Source organism: Danio rerio, chromosome 11 (assembly GCF_049306965.1).
Source record: "Danio rerio strain Tuebingen ecotype United States chromosome 11, GRCz12tu, whole genome shotgun sequence".
Classification (NCBI taxonomy): Eukaryota; Metazoa; Chordata; class Actinopteri; order Cypriniformes; family Danionidae; genus Danio; species Danio rerio.
In genome coordinates, this window is record NC_133186.1 from 34,963,281 (window position 1) to 34,986,571 (window position 23,291).

Consider the following 23,291-nt stretch of genomic DNA (forward strand, 5'->3'; position numbering starts at 1 on the left):
ACTCAGGCCTTGTAATTTGATTTGAGCTCTTGTTTAGCCGCCACACTGGCTAGCATTAACAATTTACAAGTTCCTACAGCATTCAGACTGAGGAAACAAGGCCAGAGGTCAGCCATCTGACACGTGTAACCAAGCAGATTGCTAGCTTAAGAGTCGGCATCATTTAAACATGCAGATGATGTTTTTGTTTCTAATTAAAGAGCAGTTGTCTGATTGAGTGTCTCATCTCGAAAGCTAAGCGCCACATGGCTAAAGATGCTAGCTGGAAACTGATGCCAGAGAGATAAAGAGAGGAGTGCAGCTACGCACAATTGCGAGCCATCTGAAATGTAGGCGTCATTCAGCCTGACATCACTGACACAGTCCAAGCCATGTTCATCAGGGTTAGCTTATCCTGCCATCCAATACAAACAAGCACGCAAGCAAGCAACTAAACCTTTGACAGCAACTCCAACGCCAGTGCCTTCGAGCTTTAGCAAGGCTAGCTTTAGCCATCAGAGCTCTCGTGGAGCCGCCAGAACAAATACTGACAGAGAGTAACAGGAACTTGTTTCCCAAACACCCAGTGTGGACAAGAAAAGAGGAACACTGTGAAATTACAGTTACAATGAAATCAATAGAGAGAGAGAACAATTTAATGCAGATTTGATTTAAAGGGGACCTATTGTGCAAACATTACCGGTTTAAATAGTTAAATAGTGTGTGAATATAGCCAGCATTTAAAAGTAAACAATAATTATTTAATTAATTTATTTTTTTTAATCACACTTGATCAAAAAATCTCCACCTATTGATCTCTTCCTCATTAGCATAAACAGTCCTGAGTGAGAAGCAACCGTGTGCCATTAAAGTTTTCACCTGCTGAAGAGTGTCAGCGACTAAGAGGATTATACATTTGGAGTTTTAGGATGCACAAATCAGGTCTGTGGTCCCCATAGACTACATACTTTTTACACTTTTAGTTTTTCGCACAAATAACTTTAGCCCAGCTTTTAATGTCTTGCTATGGTGATGCATAGTCATTTGTAGCTCCGCCCTCTTTTGAAAATCACATTTGAATTTAAAGGGCACCTATGTTGAAAATCATCTTTTGTAAGCTGTTTAGACAGAACTGTGTGTAGATATAGTGTGTCTACAGTGATTTGGAGTGATATATAGACAATAAGTTTCTTTTTAAAAATTCTTAACGGTAGAATACGATCCAAATCCCTCTCATTTTGAGGCCCACCGCAACTTGACATAGGAGTGCTGTTTCTCCGCCCACCGATTTTATTGAAAGTCGCATATTACCATGTCTCCATAGTAAAGCGTATAATCCAGCCCGATCTTATGAGAAGTATTTTACGTTTTGCCAGTTTTGTGGCTAATTACAGCGATTTTACCATCTTTATCACCACAGCCGCATGTTAGTACAATTTTAAAAGAAGACACTTCAATCCCGGTTTTTGGATGTTAAATCAGGTTTATTAAGTACATTAACATAACGGAAATCCTTACATATGTGCGTGCGTGAACTTTGTAACAACCTTGTGTGTGACTCATCGTTGCAACTCCACAACAAATCCATCAAATAATCATTGGGAAAGTTCTTACTGTAGTATTTCTCTCAAACGATGTGTGAGATCTGCTTCCTTCATGTCTGTCACTGTGCAGTTTATCTGACGCAGCCGAGGCAGAGATTGAGGCACACTCTGACAGACACATGGGAACGGTGGGTAGGGAAAACTAGCATTAAAAGCACAGGCAACAAAAACAGCTACATTGTGTTTAGAGCAGAAAATACCAATTTTCTTAAAGGTATAATACATAATCTGATGGGTATTTTGACCTGAAACTTTGCTGACATATTCTGGAGACACAAAAGATTTATCTTTAATCTTTAAAAAGGGATAAAATAGGTTCCCTGGTCATTAACCAAAATGACAAAATTTTGATTGAAGCCCAAAAAAGGGGCAGTTTCAAATAGCTTTAAAACATTATTTGTGGGGTATTTTTAGCTGAAACTTTACATACACACTCTGTGAAGACTTATTTTACATATTGAAAAAGGGGGATAATAGGTCCCCTTTAAACACATTCCAAAAGCATCGATATATGCTTTAAAAACAAGAACATAAACAGTTTTAGGTTTCCTCCAGTATGAGTTTCCAAGCAAATTAGTTTAAGTGCCTCAATGTTTTCCTCCTCAAGGGTCAGATCTTGTGGTCTTCTGCTTAACTCTTGCTGGAATATTTCTACTTTCCGCATGCAACACTAATAGGGTCGACGTTTGTTTAAGTAATTAAAAAACCTCTGCACTTTGGGAAGCATTACGCTTCAAAATGACACAACCAACACAAACATCCAAAACTATCTGCACTGCTGTTCTAATTATGCCCAGCTCTCCAGACTTAGACTTCCAATGCTAGAATATTAGAATCCATCATAAAAAATTAATTATCAAATAATGGTTATCTAAACAAAGTCTGGAATAATCATAAACTGTTTTAATATTCATGTAAAAATTATTTATGTGTTTCAAGAACTGTCCCACAATTGTGGCAGCATTTCTCACCCCACATAAATGTTTCAAAATGTTCTCAGAAGACAGTGTATTACTTTAGGAGACAATATATACAGTACTGAATAAAATTGAGAGACCAATACTTAGTTTTTCTAGATTTACGGGATTTATCAGGTATGGGTTTGAGCAAAATGATAATATTTGTTTTATTTTATAGAGGGTCAAATTTCTTCCAAATTTGAAAAAAAAAAAAAATATATATATATATATATATATATATATATATATATATATATATATATATATATATATATATATATATATATATATATATATATATATTTTTTTTTTTTTTTTTTCTTTTTTTTTTTTTCTCCTCGGGATATGAAAATGTGGTAAAGGTTTTCATTTGTTGTGAATGAAAATGATTCCACAATAATATAATATAATATAATATAATATAATATAATATAATATAATATAATATAATATAATAAATATAATTACATAAAATAAAATCTTTTTTTTCCAGGCAAGATGTGCTTTGGTCAAACAGTTACTTTTATATTATATATATTATACTCAAATTGGCTGATAGCCTTGTGATATTTTGTAATAAAAGAACTCATGCAGCCTTCTCACCAATCCATATTACTCTGCCCACATAGAGTGACAGCAGATGAATAAACTCAGTACAGTTTGAAAAAAAAAATTGCTGCTGTTGGGCAACATAATGTACTTTTTAAGCTTTTTTTAGGCAAGAATGTAGTTTTTTAGATTGCAACTATGTAGTTTATTTACAAGGACAGAGCCTATATTAAATATTGATAATTTCGGAGATACAGCGCATCGGCATCCATCAGCTGTTATGGGCAGAGTAAATACAGTTAACGTTCCACCACAAAATGGCGACAAAGGCCGCATAATAAGCCCTTAGAGGAGAAAAACTGTAAATTTCAAATTACAGCTGATCAATCTCTTTTGTATATTGTAGTGCTGTATTTATACCATATAGTCTAGAAGTGCTTGCTTTGCTTTGGCTTTTTTTTTTTTTTTTCGAAATTAATTATTGTGGTCTTACGATTGCAGCAAAGACATACTGGGAAATTTAAGAGAATCATTCAAATACTAGCTCTAAAGTGATGGTTTTTGCTGTTCTGACGCCAGCTGCAGATGTAATTACATGGCAGAAGAAAGTAGTTCTTCTTTTTAACTTTTTAGACTCTCCATGTTTGATTTTTTTATATATATATTTACACAATTTTGCCATCAATCTGTTGTATAAACGCAATATCACACTTGTAGCAGTGCGATGTGGTTGTATATCGTCACTGGTGGGACACTAAGACCGACGCACATCTCCCACCAGTGCCAATATACAACCATATCGCACTGCCACTCCTGTCATGTTGCTCACATATTTAAATTTACCATGTGAAATAGATACTTGAGCTAAAAATATACGTAAATTTGCTGCTTCAGGAAGACACACAGTTATTATTATTATTATTTTTTGTTTGTTTTTTGTTGTCTGCCTATGCTTTTTACTCTCAAAGTAACCTTACACCTACATAACTAGGTGTGCAAAACTGTACATTAAATTTTAGAACATTCCCAGTGTCTACAGTTACAACAAATATGAAATATCAGCACAATTGAACACTGTACACAGCAGCCGTCTCTCTGGCTCCAAATTCACAGAGCTGAGATGTATTTGGTCTTGAAGAAGGATAGGAAAAAATCCGACAGCCTCTCATATCCGCTCATTTCTCCAGACTGTATGTATCATTCACTCATCCATCCATTCATTGTGCTTTCAGAGCAACGTCGTCAATCTAGCCCGACGACTCCGCCACAATGACTTTCTCCAGATTAATTCCAGCGTTCAAGCGGAACTGTACAAGGGAGGGGTAAAATTACGAATGCGTTTATGAGTTATTAATGGCCTCGGCCTGCTGGTTCCCAAACGGGTCTGGGGATCCAAACCACGCAGAGCGGACGGAGCTGGGTTATAGAGCTATACAACTCTATAAATTATTCAGCCGCTTTACTTGGATTTCCAGAATCGCTATACATTATACATGCAGTCCAACAAATGTCTTTGCTATTATACACATATCTGTACACTTCGGCTGAGCAGTAATTAATCGCCCTAAATGTGTGCCAAAAAAACGGCAGAGACCATTTCAGCCAACCCGGTTTAGCACATTGTACACGCTGAGGTTTCGACACACTCCAGCGCACCCAAAGAAATTCAGAGACCATGTGACAGAGGAATATGATGATATTAATATGAAGGAAAAAAAGATTTGAGGAAATTAGTGTATAAACTAGGCATGGGACGATAACCGGTTTCAAGATTGACAGCAGTTTGGAAAAGTAACGGTTTTAAAACTGCTGAAGTTTTTTTTCATACTGTTTCTGTGGTATATTTACGTTTTTTTCTGTTTACAAAGACTTTTTTTTTTTTTTGATTAACAGTATCTCCAACAGCAAAGGATGATCGGCATCAAAACTACTGGTCAGCCTACAATTAAGCAAACATTTAAAAAACAAACCACTTATTCACTAATATTTAAGCATACTGTGGATCTCAACAACGTAGTGGCCTATTTTATATTCAAAGATACGAAAAATAAAGATGTCTTTTTAAGAAATCTGTGTTTTTAAAATTAATAAAAATAACAGAAGTTAATAATTTATTTTTAATTATTTAGCCTGACATGTTTGCTGTTTCAAACTATTTTAAATGTTACTTAATGTATTTAATCAATGTATTTCAAATATTACCTAAATAAATCATGTTCAATGGGAAGATGCTGTTTGTTTACCCAGACATTTAAAAAGGACTCATTTTACAGCAGTAATCACAATATTGTGATACAGTGAAACCGTGGTATTTTTAATCCAAGATATCATTATAACATCAGAATCTTATACCAGCCCATGCCTTATATAAACATGAAACAAAAATACAGAAAATAAGATCTTACAAAACAAGTAAAAGTAAAACATAAAAATGTCCATTTTCACTCTAGTAAATTGTACATGAATTACTAATTACACTAGAATTCACCAGTAGGTCCGGTCGATTTGGTCAAAGTAAAAAAATAAAATAAATAATAATAATAAAAAAATAAAAAAAAATTCTTGATTAGTTGAACATTAACTAGTTGAACTCGATAACAATTAATAAATATTATTTTATTTATTTACTTTATATTTTTACCCTTATAATTAACTCATAAGTTTTGTTTAGTAAATGTGCTCTCATATTACAAGTGAGAGATTTTCGAAAAAAGGAAGCATTACTAGAGTTTTAAATAATTGTAGTAAACACACACACACACACACACATCTTGTTTATTGAACATCAGTACTGAACAACTGAAATTAAAACACACATTGCCAAAAACGAGGCTCTCCTCGCTGCCCACCCTTGTCACAGTTAAATAACCGATCAATCACAAAGCTTACGCTACATGCTGTAGTAACGTGTAGTTACATTTTTTGAGAGGTGTGCGGTTATGTGAAGGCTGCGCCGGACCGTGTGCATGGACTCGGCAGAAGTATAATTACAGAATATTATAATAAGTATAAATGATAAAATGATAAGTATAAATTAGCCTTAAAGCAGGATCACATGACTCCACACACGGAATCATGTGCGAAAGTAATTGAAACAATTGACCTGAAATAATTTCATCCATCATGGGTTCTGAACGTCGATTTAGATTACTTTTCGATTAATAGCTCAGTCCTATTCGCAAGTTAAAAGTGTCATTAACCATGAAACATTGAAGTCAATAGAAAGACTGTGAAAGCATTTTCTTGTAAAACGCACTGCAGCAATTGTAAACTATTTTTTATTCGTTTAATAAAGCAACAGCAACAAAGAAGAAAATCGAACAAAACTAAATTAAAATAAACTAAATAAAAATGCTGAAAAATCTGCAAAAAGAAAAGTGAAAACATGAAAGATGGACTTAATAAGACATAATAAAACTATAAGAGAAGAGAAGATAAAAAGATTCGACAAAACAATAGTCAGAACAATTGAGGAATGAAAATAAATGAATATAAATATGAAAAAAATATATAAAAATGTGATTGTCTATCTAGAATTTATCAATCAGTCAATCAATCAATCAGTCAATCAATCAATCAATCAATCAATCAATCAATCAATCAATCAATCAATCAATCAATCAATCAATCAATCAATCAATCAATCAATCAATCAATCAATCTTTCTGTCTGTCTGTCTGTCTGTCTATCACATATAAATGCAAAAAGATGTAAGGCAAGACAAGATAAAACTAAAAGATAAAAGATATCAAAAAGGAGAAAAAGGCAAGATGCAATGATCACAGCCAAGAGATGAAAAGATTAGATTTACAGAATCGCTATACATTATACATGCAGTTCTTCAAATGTCTGTGCTATTATACACATATCTGTACACCCCACCAGTAATTAATTGCCCTAAATATGTGGCAAAGAAAAAAAAAAATTAGATATACTAGATATATTTTCCCCCTCCCTTGTACATTTTACATGCGGAGGTTTTGACACACTTCAGCGCACCCAAAGAAAATCAGAGACCACATGAAGGAGGAAGGGAGGGGAGGACAGATGGATGGATTTTTTGTGTTGTTTCTTGCTTTGGAGGATTGATTTTCATCTCCCGAAGAACTGGGCTAATCTCAATCCTTCTTCTAATCTGTATCTTAAGCATTAGAAATCCAAAGATGAATAAAAAAACAAGTGTTTGCTTGTGCACTTGAGTATTATAAATTTCAAAATAAAAACATTCAGCTTTTAATTTAAAATATGCACTTGAAAGCGATTGCTAGGTGGTTTAATTTCAAATTTAGGCCACAAAGGAATAAACCCGACCATTCTGAAAATAAATATTAAAGTAATTTTAACTCACATTTTTAACCCAACACTTTTTTCTTTGTTCATATTTACCCAAATTATATGTATATATATATATATATATATATATATGTATATATGTATATATATATATATAAACTGAGGTTTTGCGGTGGCACACTTCTGCTGTTAACATGAAGTGTTGAGAGAAATTTTAGACGATTATCGTGACATCCTGGTCTTGTCTTGTCCTGTTAAATCGAATGATTTATTAATGACAGTGTAAAAATAGCCGAGTATCGTATGAGATGTGAATGTGGATACTCTCACACGCAATAAACAGCCACACAAACAGCAATCATGAGGTTAAAAAAATAAAAAAAGCCCTGTAACTCAAGAAGAACTGAAGCCTGGAGAAATCAAACAAACAAAGGCAGGATTTACTGTAGGATCTCATGCGCACCGTTTAGACTTCGCAGACGAGTGTTGTTTAGATTTCCCTCGTATACTGCAAAGCGTATCGATCATGTGCGTTTATCAAAACCAGCTATCAATAATTCAGCACAAACACACTATCTGAAAATACGAATGAAACACCAAGGGCAAAAGATAGAACGCATTTAATGCACAAAAGCTAAAAGAAGGACGAGCTGAGAGAGAAGAGATAAACTCCTTTCGAAACTTTTTGTGATTATCTTTCCACCATCTCTCTGTCACAGTCTGTTGTGTTTCACTGCAAACTATAAACAAACACTGTATTGCTGAGGCAGGGAACTTAAAAGTGAGGGGTTTCTTGAGTCAAAACTACACAGGAGAAAAGATCAATAATATTTGGGCATTATTTTAAAGATCTGGGCGCAAAGTATAAAGTGCATGGCACAAAAGCATTAAGGGCAGGTCCGAATCCACTTTTGCTGGTTTAAGGATGGAAAAATACAGTTTTCACCCTGGTCAAACAGGGTTGTGCTTATTCACGTAATGAGGTGTGTTTATAGCATAACGTGCATTAAACCAATGAGAGTCTCATCTCCCATTCCCTTTAAGAGTCAGATGCGTCAGTCATTTGCTATTTACATGGAGGACTTTGTAAGTGGAAAAAAATGAATTAAAAAAGGCCCCTAGTGAGAAAACAGTTTAACAGACCATCTGCAGTGCGTGGATAAGGAAAAATCCATTCGGCCTCTTTACTTTCTCTTTCTTTTTATTTTTACTCTTTACTCCTTTACTTTCGTAGATAAGGAAACAGTGTAGTACGCACTCCGCTAAAGACATCCATCAGCCTACGGATTTAATTTAGTTTGTTAAGCACAAAGATTTGTTTCAAAATTCAGTTCTAATTTCCAGCAAATAAATAAATAAACAATAATAATGAAGTGTGGTCAAAAACCGATATCCAACACACGTCCTTTTCTTATGCCCCATATGGTGATGCATACATCTCCAATACCCAACAGGTGGACAAATCTAAACTTTTTAAAAACAATTGTAAATATTCATATAATAAATACTCCTAATATTAATACATTATAATAAAAATGCAAATTGTCATGGATAAACTAATAAAAGCCCCTAGGACATAAAGAAAGCACAGAGGTTGTGTTTTTATAGTAAATAATAACTTTTGTAACATAACAGTCCTTTAATTTTTTTCATATGTAAAGATATTTGTATATTGCTGTACATTCTGTATGTTTTAAGCGTTTGAACCTGCATAGGTGCCTAACTATTAAGCTCTGCACTGGACTTTAGACCAGCTTTTACTTGGTCAATGACGCAGTCTATTTTATTGTCTCAAAATAGCAACACACCAACAATGCGCCTTCTTCTTTATAGACCAGCACACCCATGAGTCCACAAAGTAGCGCAAATGGATTTGCTATTCAAACAACTTGCCTCAAAATGTGAAAACTAGGGTAAAATAGCAACAAATCACACTAAATGGTAGGGCCTTTGTTTTACTTATTTATTTATTTGACTAGAAATAAAGTAGAATAAAATATTGCAGGAAGATGTTTGACAAGATGATATATATATATATATATATATATATATATATATATATATATATATATATATATATATATATATATATATATAACGATAAAATATAAACAAACAAGAGAAGAGAAAAAGAAAACATATGACAAATGTCTCAAAAAAAAAACAATAATGAGAGATTGCAATCATGAAAATAAACACTGGGAATTAAATATAAATACATAAAAATACAAAAATAAATGTCACAATCAAATTATGCCAAGACTGTACAAATGGCTGGGTTCCAGTTCATTTATGTTGTCCCAACAAAAATCAATAGCTTAATCATTTTTACAAATTCAAGTGGACTGAACATACAACAATTAAGTTGTCCCAACAAAACTATTCAGAAAGGGTCACAACCGCCAATTTATCCAACATATGTTTTACACAGCGGATGCCCTATCAGCTGCAACCCAGTACAGGAACGCATCCATTCACACACATACACTACTGCCAATTTAGTTAATCCAATTCATTTATAGTGCATGACTTTGGACAGTGGGGGAAACCAGAGCACCGGGAGAAAACCCACATGAACATGGGGAGAACATGCAAACTCCACTCAGAAATTCCAACTGACCCAGCCGGGGTTCAAACCAGCGACCTTCTTACTGTTAGGTGAAAGTGCTAACCAATGAGGCACCGTGTCACCCTAAGTTGTTTCAACTTATTGTAAATGATTAGTTTGAAGAAACGTGTATAAAAATACATTATAAGTATGACAAAATGATGAAAGAAAAAAAGAGATGAGATGCAATGAGTACCGCCAAAGACAACTGAAGACAAGAAGATAGAATCAAATACAATTAATAACATTAAAGAAGAGAAGAGAAGAGAAGAGAAGAGAAGAGAAGAGAAGAGAAGAGAAGAGAAGAGAAGAGAAGAGAAGAGAAGAGAAGAGAAGAGAAGAGATTTTGGAGGGCAAACAATAAGCTGTTACACATCAAGGAGAATTGTTATGACTCAATTTGCAAACACACACACACAAAGACACAGTAACACCCCCTCCCACACTGCACACACACACACAACGCACCGTATAATGCAGCATGCAAGGACAGAACCATTAGCATGCATGACTGTGCTCACACTCCTGCTGTCCCACCACCAAACACACACACACACACACACAGACACACACACACATGCACACGCACACTCAGCGCGAGAGAGGGAGAGAGAGAAAGAGGGCACTAAACAGATTGTCAGACATTGACTCTCTCATGCCTTGCCATTTGACAGTATTTCGCTTCAGTTCCCAAAGCAATACATCTAGAGCTCATGCAGCAATCTGATTACCTGACAGCTGCTTTTATCGCTCAATTTTGCAAAAAACAAGGTGACAGAAACCCAATCTCCGCCAAACACTCCGACTTCACTTTGCGATAGACAACAACATCATGCTACAGTCCTTGTTTCAAAGCAGTTACTCAATAGCGGGATCGGTTCTCAGTTCTTTCCCCTCCATCCATTTTAAGTGCTTTTAATGGAAAGAAACAGCACAGACGGACAATCCCAGGAGAGGAATCACCACTGTCCGAGAGAAAACCCCCTTCCGGCAGCTGACCTTTACAACTGGAGTGTGTCAAACCCATTGGCCTCCCTCAGTGCTACATGAATTGCTACTCCTGCCTTACCAGTTAGACCTAAGGGACTCAGCTGACCTCTCTGTTTATATATATAAAAAAAGAAACAGGCAGTATAAACATATTTAGATGTCTACTTGATACACTTAATTTCATAGTAGTGTATATCGTAAAATAAACGAGATACAGCATGTGCATTCAAATCAAGCCTCATTCACTGTGCGAGGTGCTTGCTAAACACTAAAGGCAGACTCTCGCCACCTAGAGGACACTTTTATAGCAGTCTGATGCTCTCAGCAGCAATTTGTGCCCCTGCAATCTCACACATGAGAAATAGAAAGTGCTAAAGCTGTCACTGGTGTGTTAACTTTTCAAAAGTACTTTTTAGGTTTTAATATGTACCTTTATTGGACCAACATGGACCCATTAGCAGGGTCAGACAGACAGAAATGCAGATTTATTTTTAGCTATTTCTGCACATAAATGAGTTTGAGAGTATAGTAATTTAAAACTTAAGACATGAAATAAAAATAAAAAACTTTTTCAATTCTATTTATTAAGGTTTACAATGCAAATCTAATGGAAAACAAGGTACAGTAAGTCTCTCAAATATTATATGTACTAAATGACAGAAAATAATACTTTACAAACTATATTGTACATAAATAACAAAAAAATTACATATTATTAAATAATATTACTAAAATTAATATAAAAACATATAGATATTTACACATTTTTACATAAGTAAATAAATAGACTCAGTGATGGACCCTTTTCACATTTTTCGAGTTTCTCAGCGGAAGTCGTCATAGTTGGATAAACTTAAAGCGCAGTGAATGGGACAACAAATCATTTTTTTTACAATCCTGTTTGCTGAAATAATAAAAGAAAAAGTCCACGATGGTGCTATCAAGACCTTTAGAAAAAGGAAAAATATTGTGTGAGGCTGATAGCCGTAGCCAGAAGAGTGAACAACGTCAAATTTAATGTCTTGTCCACTGACGCTGCATTAGAAACGCTGTAAATGTGAATAGGGTATGTTTTTTTACTTATGTAAATATTTGTAAATATCTAACATTTTTTAACAATATTGAAGTAACAATATTGAATAATATGTACGTAATTATATTATTCATGTACAAGACAGTTTGTAAAGTAGTATATTCTGTCATTTAGTAGATAGTAGATATAATATATGAGAGACTTACTGTACCTAGTTTTCCAAACAAGTGGTTTACATTGGACTTGCATTGTAAACCTTAATAAATAGAATTTAAAAGACACACATGATTCACACAAGCAGTAATTTACTTTTTGTAATTCGATGCAAAGATAATGTAGTACATACTATGTAAATACATATAAATGTTCAAACTTTAAAAAAACTAAAATAAAAAAACTAAATAATAAATACATTATATATATATATATATATATATATATATATATATATATATATATATATATATATATATATATATATATATATATATATATATATATATATATATATACTTACAAGAATTTAAGATGATGATGACTGTTAAACGCGTCATAATAGTCTTGTGAAATGTGTCCATAGACTGCGGGCGCAGATTTCATGTATATGTACCTTTTGAAAAGCCACAGTCCGAGTGACAGCTTTTGTATCTTTAATTCTGTTCCTAATCATGTCTGTTTTAATGCAAGAAATGTGTTCAAATAAATCCATGACTAAATATTAAATATGACTAACTACAATGCAAATCCAATGGAAAACAAGGTACAGTAAGTCTCTCATTTATTACTATTAAATCCATGGATTTAATGGAAAACAAGGTACAGTAAGTCTCTCATTTATTACTATTTCTCATTTATTACTATTATTATCTACTAAACGACAGAAAATACTACTTTTCAAACTACAGCGTACATAAATAAAATAATAATGTACATATTATCCAATATTGTTACTTTAATATTGTTAAAAAATGTATATTTACACATATTTACATAAGTAAACAAACAGGCTCAATCATGGTCCCTTTACACATTTCCTAGTTTCTCAGCAGCAAAGTTGTCAAATTTGGGTAAACTTAGAGCGCAGTGAATGGAAGAGTACAACGAATCTTTTTTTTACAATCCCGTTTGCTGAAATAATAAAAGAAACACTCCATTATGGTGTTATCAAGACCTTTAGAAAAAGGAAAAAAACATTGTGTGAGGCTGATAAGTGTAGCCAGAATAACTACACAATTACTGTTCTGTACATAGACGCTGCATCAAAAACACTTCACGCAAATGGTAATTCATTTTTTGCAATCTGATGCAAAGATAATATAGTTCATAAACACTTATAAATGTCATACTTTTTTTTTAAAAAACAATCAAAATATTAAAAACTTTCAAGAATTTAGGATGCAAATGACTGTTAAATGTATCATAACAATCTAGTGAAATGGGTCCATATAGACTGCGGGTGCAGATTTCATGTGCGCAGTACAAACGCGTACCTTTTGAAAAGCCACAGTCCTAGTGAAAGCTTTTCTATCTTTAATTTTGTTCCTAATCATGTTTTAATGCAAGAAATGTGTGCAAATAAATCCATGACTAAATATTACCTGCCTTCCAGTCAATAGCAGACATGAGGATAAATATTAAACACCCTGAAGACTAAAGAATTCCGAAAATCTCCTGATCTCACAGATAGCACGGAAGACCTCGATTTCTTAAACCTCAATTTGCCATTAAGTAATAGATCCGGACGCCTGTGGTGCAATTAAGTGTTATTACATCGCTTTATAAAGGAAAGTTTCCTCGGCCAATCAAATTACACCTCTCATTCTGTTGTGCTCTGCGAGAGGAGACGGCCTTGGTTCTGTAATTGACCCTGAACCTCTTTTCATTTCAGACATATTACTTCCTCGGCCAGCTGTTCGCAACCTCTGGATCAGCTACTATAAAACACCATTAAGGAGCCCTCGCTTTCACCGTATGGCTGCTGCTGTTGCCACCAGGGCTGATGGGAAGGATTTGAAATGCCCTTGCGCAGCTGTGTGGGTTTTTATTTATATATTTGTTTCTTTTTTTTCAGCTTTCAGCCAACTACTAGCTCAGATGGCAGATGCAGATGACAGCCCCCCGAACACATCGATCGACAGGGACTGGAAAGGGAGGGATTTCTAGCATTTTTTTTATAACGTCTCAACTGGGATTCGCATTTCTATGGCTCTCTTTTAATCTCGCTTGCTCTGTCTGTTCCAGGCCAGGAGAGAGGAGAGCCAGATTGTTTTACGGGCTCTGTAACAGGATAGCAGATCTGCCTCCCGCCACACTTCTGCTGTAAATAATGGAGAGTATATCCTGTGCTGTATGGATCTGTGTAAACACACTCTATGTATGTTTCGGGGCTTGTTTGTTTTCAGTGCCAGAGAAAAGAGCATGCATCTCCGCGGTTTGATGAGGCCTCTGCAGTTATTTTGCTCATTATTTAAAGGCCAATGATAATGGGCCTCATTCTGACCTTTGACCTAAAGCTGGCACTCAATGAAAAGCAGCACACATGCTCACACACAATCACATGCAGAGGTGAACACAGAATTTTAATCACTAAAGACTATGAAATCATGCACAGTGCAATTCAAGATGCAGTTACAGCATGTCAGAAATAAATCATGCTTATACACACTAATATCACACCCCTGAAATCACTTATGCTGTAATTATTCACAATGCTATATACGACATTGCATAGATATATACACAAGATATCAGATATGGACCTTAAACATGCATTAATAGCGCCGCCACATTTGTACAGTGCTTCCAGGACAAATGTCCTTCAACTGCACTAGTCAAGACCAAAGTCAATGTGAAGACACTGGACTTAAGCATTGTGTACGGGTGTAGTAATGAGCAAATAAAGAAAACAAAGCACAAAGGCATCACATTTCATAGGTAAGATTTAGTTTTTTTACGTTGTGCATGTTTACTTTTGTGCTAAACAAGTCACGTAATTGATGATTATGCAGTCCTTTACTGTATTGTCCGTAAGGCATTGTAGCACTAACCCACACTAAATACTCCAGTTAAGCTAGTTTTGGTGAATAAATTTCCATTTCTCTTTGTAGTGCGTGTTTTTTGTATTAACTGTGAATGTTTTGTTGTTACTGCAATAATAATAAATAAATAAATAAATAAATAAATAAATAAATAAATAAATAAATCATTGACCACACCATATGAGCTGTCATGACTACAGAAAACTGAAAACTACAACTTGTCTGAATCTAGGATTCTGTTTTAGACTTTGCCCGGCTTGTGCTCAGCTAATCTCACTGACCAGAGGCTGCAGCCGTGGCTCAACTCGATTGCATAGAAATAGAAAGTGTTCGCATGTGGAAAGAGAAGTGTCAATGAAGAATTAGCCTTAAAAGAAAGACAAACAATCGCGCATGTGTGCTGTGAGAAATAACCTTCGAGACCGTCTATCGTTTGTGCACAGACAATGGTTTACAACAAGCTCACGGGCTTCCGTTTCATCACTTCTAGGTTCATTCCAGTGCGCGATTATACTCTTGTAGTTCACCGTGCATGCAAACATCACCGGTGCGCTTGGTTCTTTTTGGCATAAATTCGCCAACATGCTGATCAATCCATTCACTCACTTAGGCTCCATCTTTCCATTATAGTCAACAGCATCATACTAATGTTATATAGGAAAGGGGTGAAGACATCAGTGTTTTCGGTCATAGATAATCTTATTTATTTAATGGCTCAATAATCATTACCTCACCTGAACTATTGTAAAAACGTTATTAAAGATATTACAGTTTACAAACTAAAGTGGCACAGCCAGTATTTTGGAGCTACAGTATCGCGGTGCAACCAAACTACCGGTAAACAATGCAACCCTAGTGGCTAAATATCAGCTTGGATATATACAGCCCTGAGAGTAAGTAAGTAAGTATCCCTTTATCCATAAAACGACAAAAGATGCTCTTAAGTAGACAAGAAATGTGTATTTGCAACATGCAAATAAAGCAAGAGAAATTAATTTCAGCAGCTGTAATCTCAATCTCAGCACATACAAGCACACCTGATGTACAGAGTTTAAAGAGGTGACTTTAGCCTCATCTGACAAGACAGATTTCAAATGACTTTAAACAGGCTTAGCTGCACAGACACACATAAGTTGTCACTGGCTTAACCAAATCGCTCCACACAAAGACGCATTAGCAAGGAACGAGGGAATCTGCGAAAGCTCCTTCTTTCTTTTGGTGAAATGCGGTCTGAACGTCTTTAGGAGCGAGAGGATTGTCACAGCAATTCAAGTACGAAGGTGACACAAACCTGCTGACTAAGTAATACAGTAAGGGTGCTACAATGCCAAGACTGAAAATTGAAATGTTTGAGGTCAAAATAAATTACATTAGCTTGTATGAAAACACATTTTTATGTATTTACTTGACCCTAGCGTGTGTGAGCAATAGCAGAGGACGAAAAAAAAGAAGAGAAGAACATTAATTCTGTCATTGTAAGAGGCAAACCGTAGGAGCCTTACATTCAAAGCACCACAGGAAACTACATATTGATCGCAGCTCTATTCATTTGCAGTGTAGTAGCTGGAAAGATATTCTAGGCAAGAGCAGCAAATCATCACGGTGTGGCCGTTATGAAATAACAAGCCTTTAGGGCTGAACCTGTCAGTGCATCAAATCTTCCCACAGCAGAGGTAGCATCAAAACAATATCTCCACAACAGAATTATGTTCCATACTCAATTTCCTCTTAGCACATTACTTGAAACAATATGGGCAAAGCTAGATTTCAAAAATAGATAGCAAGGTGCTACTCGTGTTTCATATTATCAGCGATTGTGATCCCCCTCCTTACCCCCACCGCTATGATTCACTGGCTGTTTTGTATGCACACACAACTACTCATCCATTCATGTATTGACCTATTGAGACAGAGCAGGATGAGAGAGGGGGGTGGAGGGTTACAAAGAAGCAGAATATAAGTTGTCGCTCCTACCTGTATTATTGACATCCTGTTGACTGGGGTCTCTGTGGTGTTGGTAACAGGTCCGGTGAAGCTGGTGTGACAGCCAACGTGCCCTTGAGGAACGCTGAGGTTGTTGGCAGTGGGTTTGAGATACATGACCTCCGACCTTGGAGAGCTGAGGGGCAAACGAGTTTGGTAGTCAAAGTACATGGGTGAGGTGGCCAGAGAGGGACTGCTGACAACGTTCATAACATTCATGGTGTCCCGTTCCTCCACTTCACTTTGCACCAGCATGATGTCGTTCTTGTTGATCTTCTTTTTCTTGCTCTTACCGAGTTGTGGGTGGGAGTACTCAGCGATGCGACAGTTGTATGTGCGGATTTCCTTGTTTTCCCGTTTGCATTTCACTGCGATGGTGATCATGGCTGCTAGGAGCATAATAGAAATGATACTTAGAGTTACTATCAGAGGGAGTGACATGTCCCAGTTGTGGTGTTCTGCGTTAATGCGTGGTTCGCCTTCTGGTAAGGGCCCAGAGTAGGCTTTGACGATAAGTTTTGCCATAGCGGACAATGAAGGCTTGCCATGATCAGTGACCTTGATAATGAGTTCCACAACAGGTGTCACCTCCTCCCATAATGGCTGAGCTGTCCGCACCTCGCCTGTCACCGAATCAATCTCGAACAGGTGTTCCTCATTCCCATCTGAGATCTCGTAGGTGAGCCGACCGCTCTCGCCAAAGTCGTTGTCCACCGCTCTTACGGTGGTGATAATATGTCCGACTCCTACATTCCGAGGTACATGGATCTCAGCAGTGTCATTCTGAAGCAATGGAAGGACAATGACAGGAATATTATCGTTAACATCCAGCACACTCACCCGGACTGTGGTGTTGCTCTCCAGGTGAGGGTTTCCAGAATCCTTCGCCTGGACTTTAAAGTCAAAATACTTGGTTTGCTCATAATTGAAACTCCTCAGAGCATATATTGCACCATCAGTGGGTTTAATGTTAACATACGTAGTGATAGATTCCTCGCTTACATTAGAGGGTAGGAGAGAATAGGACACAGTGCCGTTTTGGCCTAAATCTGGGTCATGGGCCAGAACAGAACCCAGGTATTCACCTGGGATGTTGTTCTCAGGCACCTGCAGAAGGTAGACCATTTTTGTGAAGCGTGGTGCGTTGTCGTTTTCATCTAAAATCTTTACAGTGAAAGACTTTGTTGAGTTTAGGGGTGGATTGCCATTGTCTTTGGCCACAATAGTGATGTTATATTCATCTTTTACCTCCCTATCCAGGGGTCTGTCAGTCACTACAGTGTAAAAGTTATCATAGTTCTCCTCCAGCTTGAAAGGAACATTGCCCAAAATCCTACACTGGAGCTGCCCATTGCGGCCAGAGTCTTTGTCTGTGACTCTCACGAGTGCAATCACTGTCCCTGGAGTTGCTGCTTCACTAACCGCCCCCTGACGCACCGCTACAAAACCTATTGACGGCCAGTTGTCATTCCTGTCAAGCACTTTAACAGTGACTTTACAATGGCCAGGAATTGGGTTGGGTCCTTGATCCTTTGCCTGAACATCAATCTCTATAATTGGGTTCTCCTCAAAGTCGATTTTACCCTGAATCTTTATGACACCAGTTCGTGGGTCTATTGAAAACAACTCTTTGATCCTGTCTGGGACATAACAGCTAAAAGAATAAGTAACCTGCCCATTAATCCCTTCATCAGAATCTGTAGCATTTAAATCTATTATTACTGTGCCTAGCGGTGCATTCTCAGGAATCTCCACTACATATGAGGGCTGTTCAAACACAGGGCTGTTGTCATTGGAATCAGTGACTTTTACATTGATTTGCATTGTGCCTGATTTGGGGTATTCCCCTCCATCTGTGGCGGTTATAATTAAAGTATGATGGCTACGTTCCTCTCGATCCAAAGACCTCTGAACGACCAGTTCAGGGAATTTAGTTCCATCCCCTCTGGATTTGACATCCAAAGAAAATATACTGTAATCGTCCCGAGTGATCTGATATGTTTTCAGGCCGTTTTCCTTAGTGTCAGGGTCGTAGGCAGCAGCCAAGGGGAAACGTGTGCCTGGGGCTGCATTCTCAGATATGTCAATATCGATTTGTTCAGAAGGAAAGCTCGGTGCATTGTCATTTATGTCCTGTATCTCAACTTTAATCATGCAGATCTCCTTGTCGTTGGCAAACACTTCCATGGAGAGCTGGCACTTGGAGTTTTGTCTGCACAGTGTTTCCCTGTCGATCCGCTGTTTAGTGTATAATAGCCCACTTTCGGGATCCACATCGATAAGGTGTGGGGCGGAGTTCTCCAACACCCTAAAGTTGGATTTTTTCCCCTGCTCTCCCAGTTCCAGCTCTGCATCCTTGGCAATGTTTCCAATGACACCCTGAATTTTTTCCTCAGGTATTGAGTAGTTCAAGTTTTTCAGCGTCAGGGCTTGCGCCCATAAAAGTAGGAAAAGGAAAACAGAAAGATGCATCCCTTTCAGTGAGAGTGCCTTGGGTTTCTGATGCGTTTCACGCCTCCGACCTGTTGATCTTCTCGGCAGTATCACAATTTATACCTTCAAATGCTGAACACACATGCCAATTCATGATAAAAAACGGTATAAAGTCATTATGTGGGCTTTTCCTTTGAATGCTCTTTTCTCTCCTCTGTAGCTGGAATCCCTTTATCCTGAGTTTTTACAACAAACGGTGAGGCTGTACAGCTAATTTATATTCTGCTGAACGCCCAGGCGCATTGGAGGCATAATCACAATCCAGTTTCCACAAAGAAATAGCCTTTCCCAGCCTCTTCGCCTGTAATGAAAAAGAAGAAAAAACATTTCTGTCAATTTATTGCATGTAACACTCCACTTATTCGTTTCAATTCTGACTAAATGATTTCAGCAAACACCGCGTGTCTCACAATATGCGCTTTTTTCTCTGTAGTATGACCGCGTAATTCTAATGCGTAATTTCTCATTCCCTGCTGAACGACGTGGATGGCATGTCAATCCAACCTTGAGATGCGTCGGAGCGCTTTACCACTGAACACAGGTGGATGTTTGTGTTATTCTGCTCTCAACATGAAGGCTAAGCAATGCGTCGAGGATGCGCCATGTGGCACGAACAGCGTTACGCGCATCAAACGCGCAATTATAGATAAAGGTGGCGAGCAAATAAATACGGATAAATCTCTAGCTATGTCGCCGCGTCCTAAAACAGCTGCTTAACTGATGCCATATCTATACCTTGCTGTTTTAAGGCAACCTCCTGAATGCAAATGCGTTGAAATAAGCCTCTTAACCGGCATAATCCGGCTGTTAAATACAATTCTTACATAGTCGCATAAAGCAGAGCAAATGAATCGCAATTCTGGATGGTTATTTATACTGCGTCTCTTAAATAAATACAGGAAGAAGCTGTTGCATCCTCACTGGCACTGTGCGCATCCAGCAGCAGCAGCTACAAGCGCATATATGGCATGTCATCTCATCTTTTTTCGGGATCACACTTTGGAACAGAATGTTGATGAGAAGCATCACACACACAAACACACACACACACGCAGACTTACCTGTAGCTTGCTATCCGGTCTAAACACAACCATCACCAAAGACGAGTTACATCCTTCATTCAACTTCCAAATGAGTGTAAAAAAATCTCCGAGTGGACTATATGGAAAAATAAAGTGCTCCCCAAAAGTGCGCTTGTAATGTCAATGAGGCTGATTAGGATGCAGTGACTCTCCTCCGCTCATGGACTCAGGCTGGAGACGCTACAGGACAGATACCTTGACCCAGACGTAAAATATACATCCACAACCGTTGATATCACCAGCGCGAACTGCCTCTTGTACTGCAATGATGCGGGGTGAGACATCCCCGTGATAAATGCGTCCTGGCCCCACAAGAGGCTATACGTCCAGTCCCTTGAGGAAAAAGATTTTTAAAAAATAGAAAAAAGGTCAAACAAGCCAGTCCAAAGTTTAAAGGAGGATAGCAACCGTAAGTGCTCAGTCCAATCCTGCTGTCACTCGAAGCAGCTGTCAATAACGGTACGCGAGTAAAAGCACTGTGGTGCGCCGGTGTCCCTTCAGCCTCCTCTGCGCGTTTCTCTCTCTGACTGTCTCGCTCTGTCTCATAGTGCATTAAACATTGTTACTGATCCACCACCAACCAATGAGCGGGGAAGGAGGAGGGAAGGGCGGCCAATCAGTTTCACCGAATTCAAATTGTAGGCGGGGCTTTCAAAGCGGTCCTTTATGTGAGTGATGTGGACGCGTTTCTAAGCGCAGACGGGAGTTTATAAAAGACTCTTGTACTTTGAGAGCAACGAGCGGGGGTGAAATCTTACGTTAAAGAAACGATGCTTTTATTCAGATTGGTGGTTTCCAGCCTGAAGGGATTTGGAAGGATTTTATATTTAATTATGCCGTTTGTTGACGGTTTAAAGCTGGATCAAAACAACAGATTTAAAGACTTACAGTTGCACGATTGTTTATGTATATGCACGTATAGCAAACGTTATCATAACAACATGTAGCATACTGATCCACTGCTCAAAGATCATTTGATTGAACTGAACACTGTGTATACTGTAAATAAATGTGTATACATTTGTGACTTGGTGAGTCAGCATGCTCTCTTTTGATTTACTATAGTATAAGTAATGTTGTTTATTAAAATATGTTTGAACTGATACCTATGTATTTGCGGTTTATGAGGGAAATAAAAGTGGGGGATGGTATAAAAGTCTAAATGTTAAAAAACAACTCCTGTTTGATAAATGAACCCATAGAAAGTTCCTTTTATTTGCCTGTAGGCTATACAATATGTGGTTTGGGTTTATTAATCTTATAGAGCTCATTTGGCAGTTGCCTGTTTTGTTTTGCCAATGTGTCCGCATTTTGATGCTGGTTTTAGCGTTTACGAAACCTGATAGCTTCAGGCAGCTTTTATTTGTTTCTATGTCCGAGCGTCTTGTAGAGAGAACTTGTTTATAAAAAACGGTTTATAGGACATCTCGACATCGTTTTGAACACTTTGCAGAAGTTTGCATACTTTAAAGCAGTGCAAGTGTGCAAGGTTTTCAGGTATTTTTTTCGCAGAGGAACAACATTTAAAAACCAAAGATACAAATGCTTTTAAATGCTGTATAAATGCTTTATGAGCTGTGCCAAGCAGTTAAGGGATGAAAAGGATGCAGAAAGCAAAATATTCTTCCATCAGCTCATTCGGCCCTCTAGTGGACACTTTTGAACCTTCAGTTACTTTTGTCATTGTGAACCCTTTGACAGAAACGTACTGTATATTAAAAATAAATAATAAAATATTATATATATATATATATATATATATATATATATATATATATATATATATATATATATATATATATATATATATATATATATATATATATATATATATATATATAATATTACAAATAATATTTTATAAACTATATCGTTTGTATAAACAGTCACCAAATAACAATATTATCAAACATACTTTTAAAAAAATAAACTAGCATTTGTATAATAATTACATTTAATTTAATTACTTTTTATTAGTTTAATTTCATTATATACTTAACACATGATTAATAGTCATTATTATTATTATTCAGAACATTTGAATACTTAACATGGATTTGTGTTTCAGAGAGATTCATTTTCTTACTGTAACATTCATTCATCCATCCATTCATTCAATCAATCGGCATAGTCCCTTTATTAATCTGGGGTCGCCACAGCGGAATGAACCGCCAACATTATTCAGCATATGTTTTACGCAGCGGATGCACTTCCAGCCGCAACCCATCACTGGGAGACATCCACACACTCATTCACATACCCAATTCATTTATACCACATGTTTTTGGACTGGGGGAAACCGGAGCTCCCGGAGGAAACCCACAGTGAAAACATGCAAACTCCACACAGAAACTCCAACTGACCCAGCCAAGGCTCGAACCACCGACCCTCTTGCTGTGAGGCGAATGTGCTATCCACTCCCCCACCATGCAACCCATATAAAATATATGTATTTGATACATATTTATTTAATTATGAAAATAAGCAATATAACAATTCTTCAAATATTAACCCATAAGAAAGTTCATAACAGCAGAAATGTTCAGGTTACTGAAGGAACAAACACATTTGTTTAGTGTGCAACAATCTGGAACTCAAAAGAATATGAGCACTGGAAATGCTGATTAGAATCTATCTGTGCAAGTGTCTGAAACAAAATTGTGCATACTGTGAAAACAAC

At 36.9% G+C, this 23,291-nt stretch overlaps 1 protein-coding gene across 4 annotated transcripts in view; it reads right to left on the reverse strand.

The window, feature by feature from the left end:
• pcdh17 (protocadherin 17) overlaps nt 1–21,140 on the reverse strand; it is a 148,094-nt gene extending 126,954 nt beyond the window's left edge. For 3 of the 4 annotated variants that reach the window (XR_012386821.1, XM_005155856.6, XM_073915999.1), the window contains exons 1-2: nt 20,591–21,140; nt 17,028–19,830 (exon numbers count right to left, since the gene is read on the reverse strand). Coding sequence is in view for 3 of the 4 variants with exons in the window: in XM_005155856.6 (XP_005155913.1) it covers nt 17,028–19,508 (2,481 nt within the window). In the remaining variant the exon portion in view is untranslated. Of the gene's footprint in view, nt 1–17,027; nt 19,831–20,590 lie in introns of those variants that run through there. The other variant, NM_001160822.1, reaches the window with a different exon arrangement.
• Nucleotides 21,141–23,291: the final 2,151 nt, after the last annotated feature.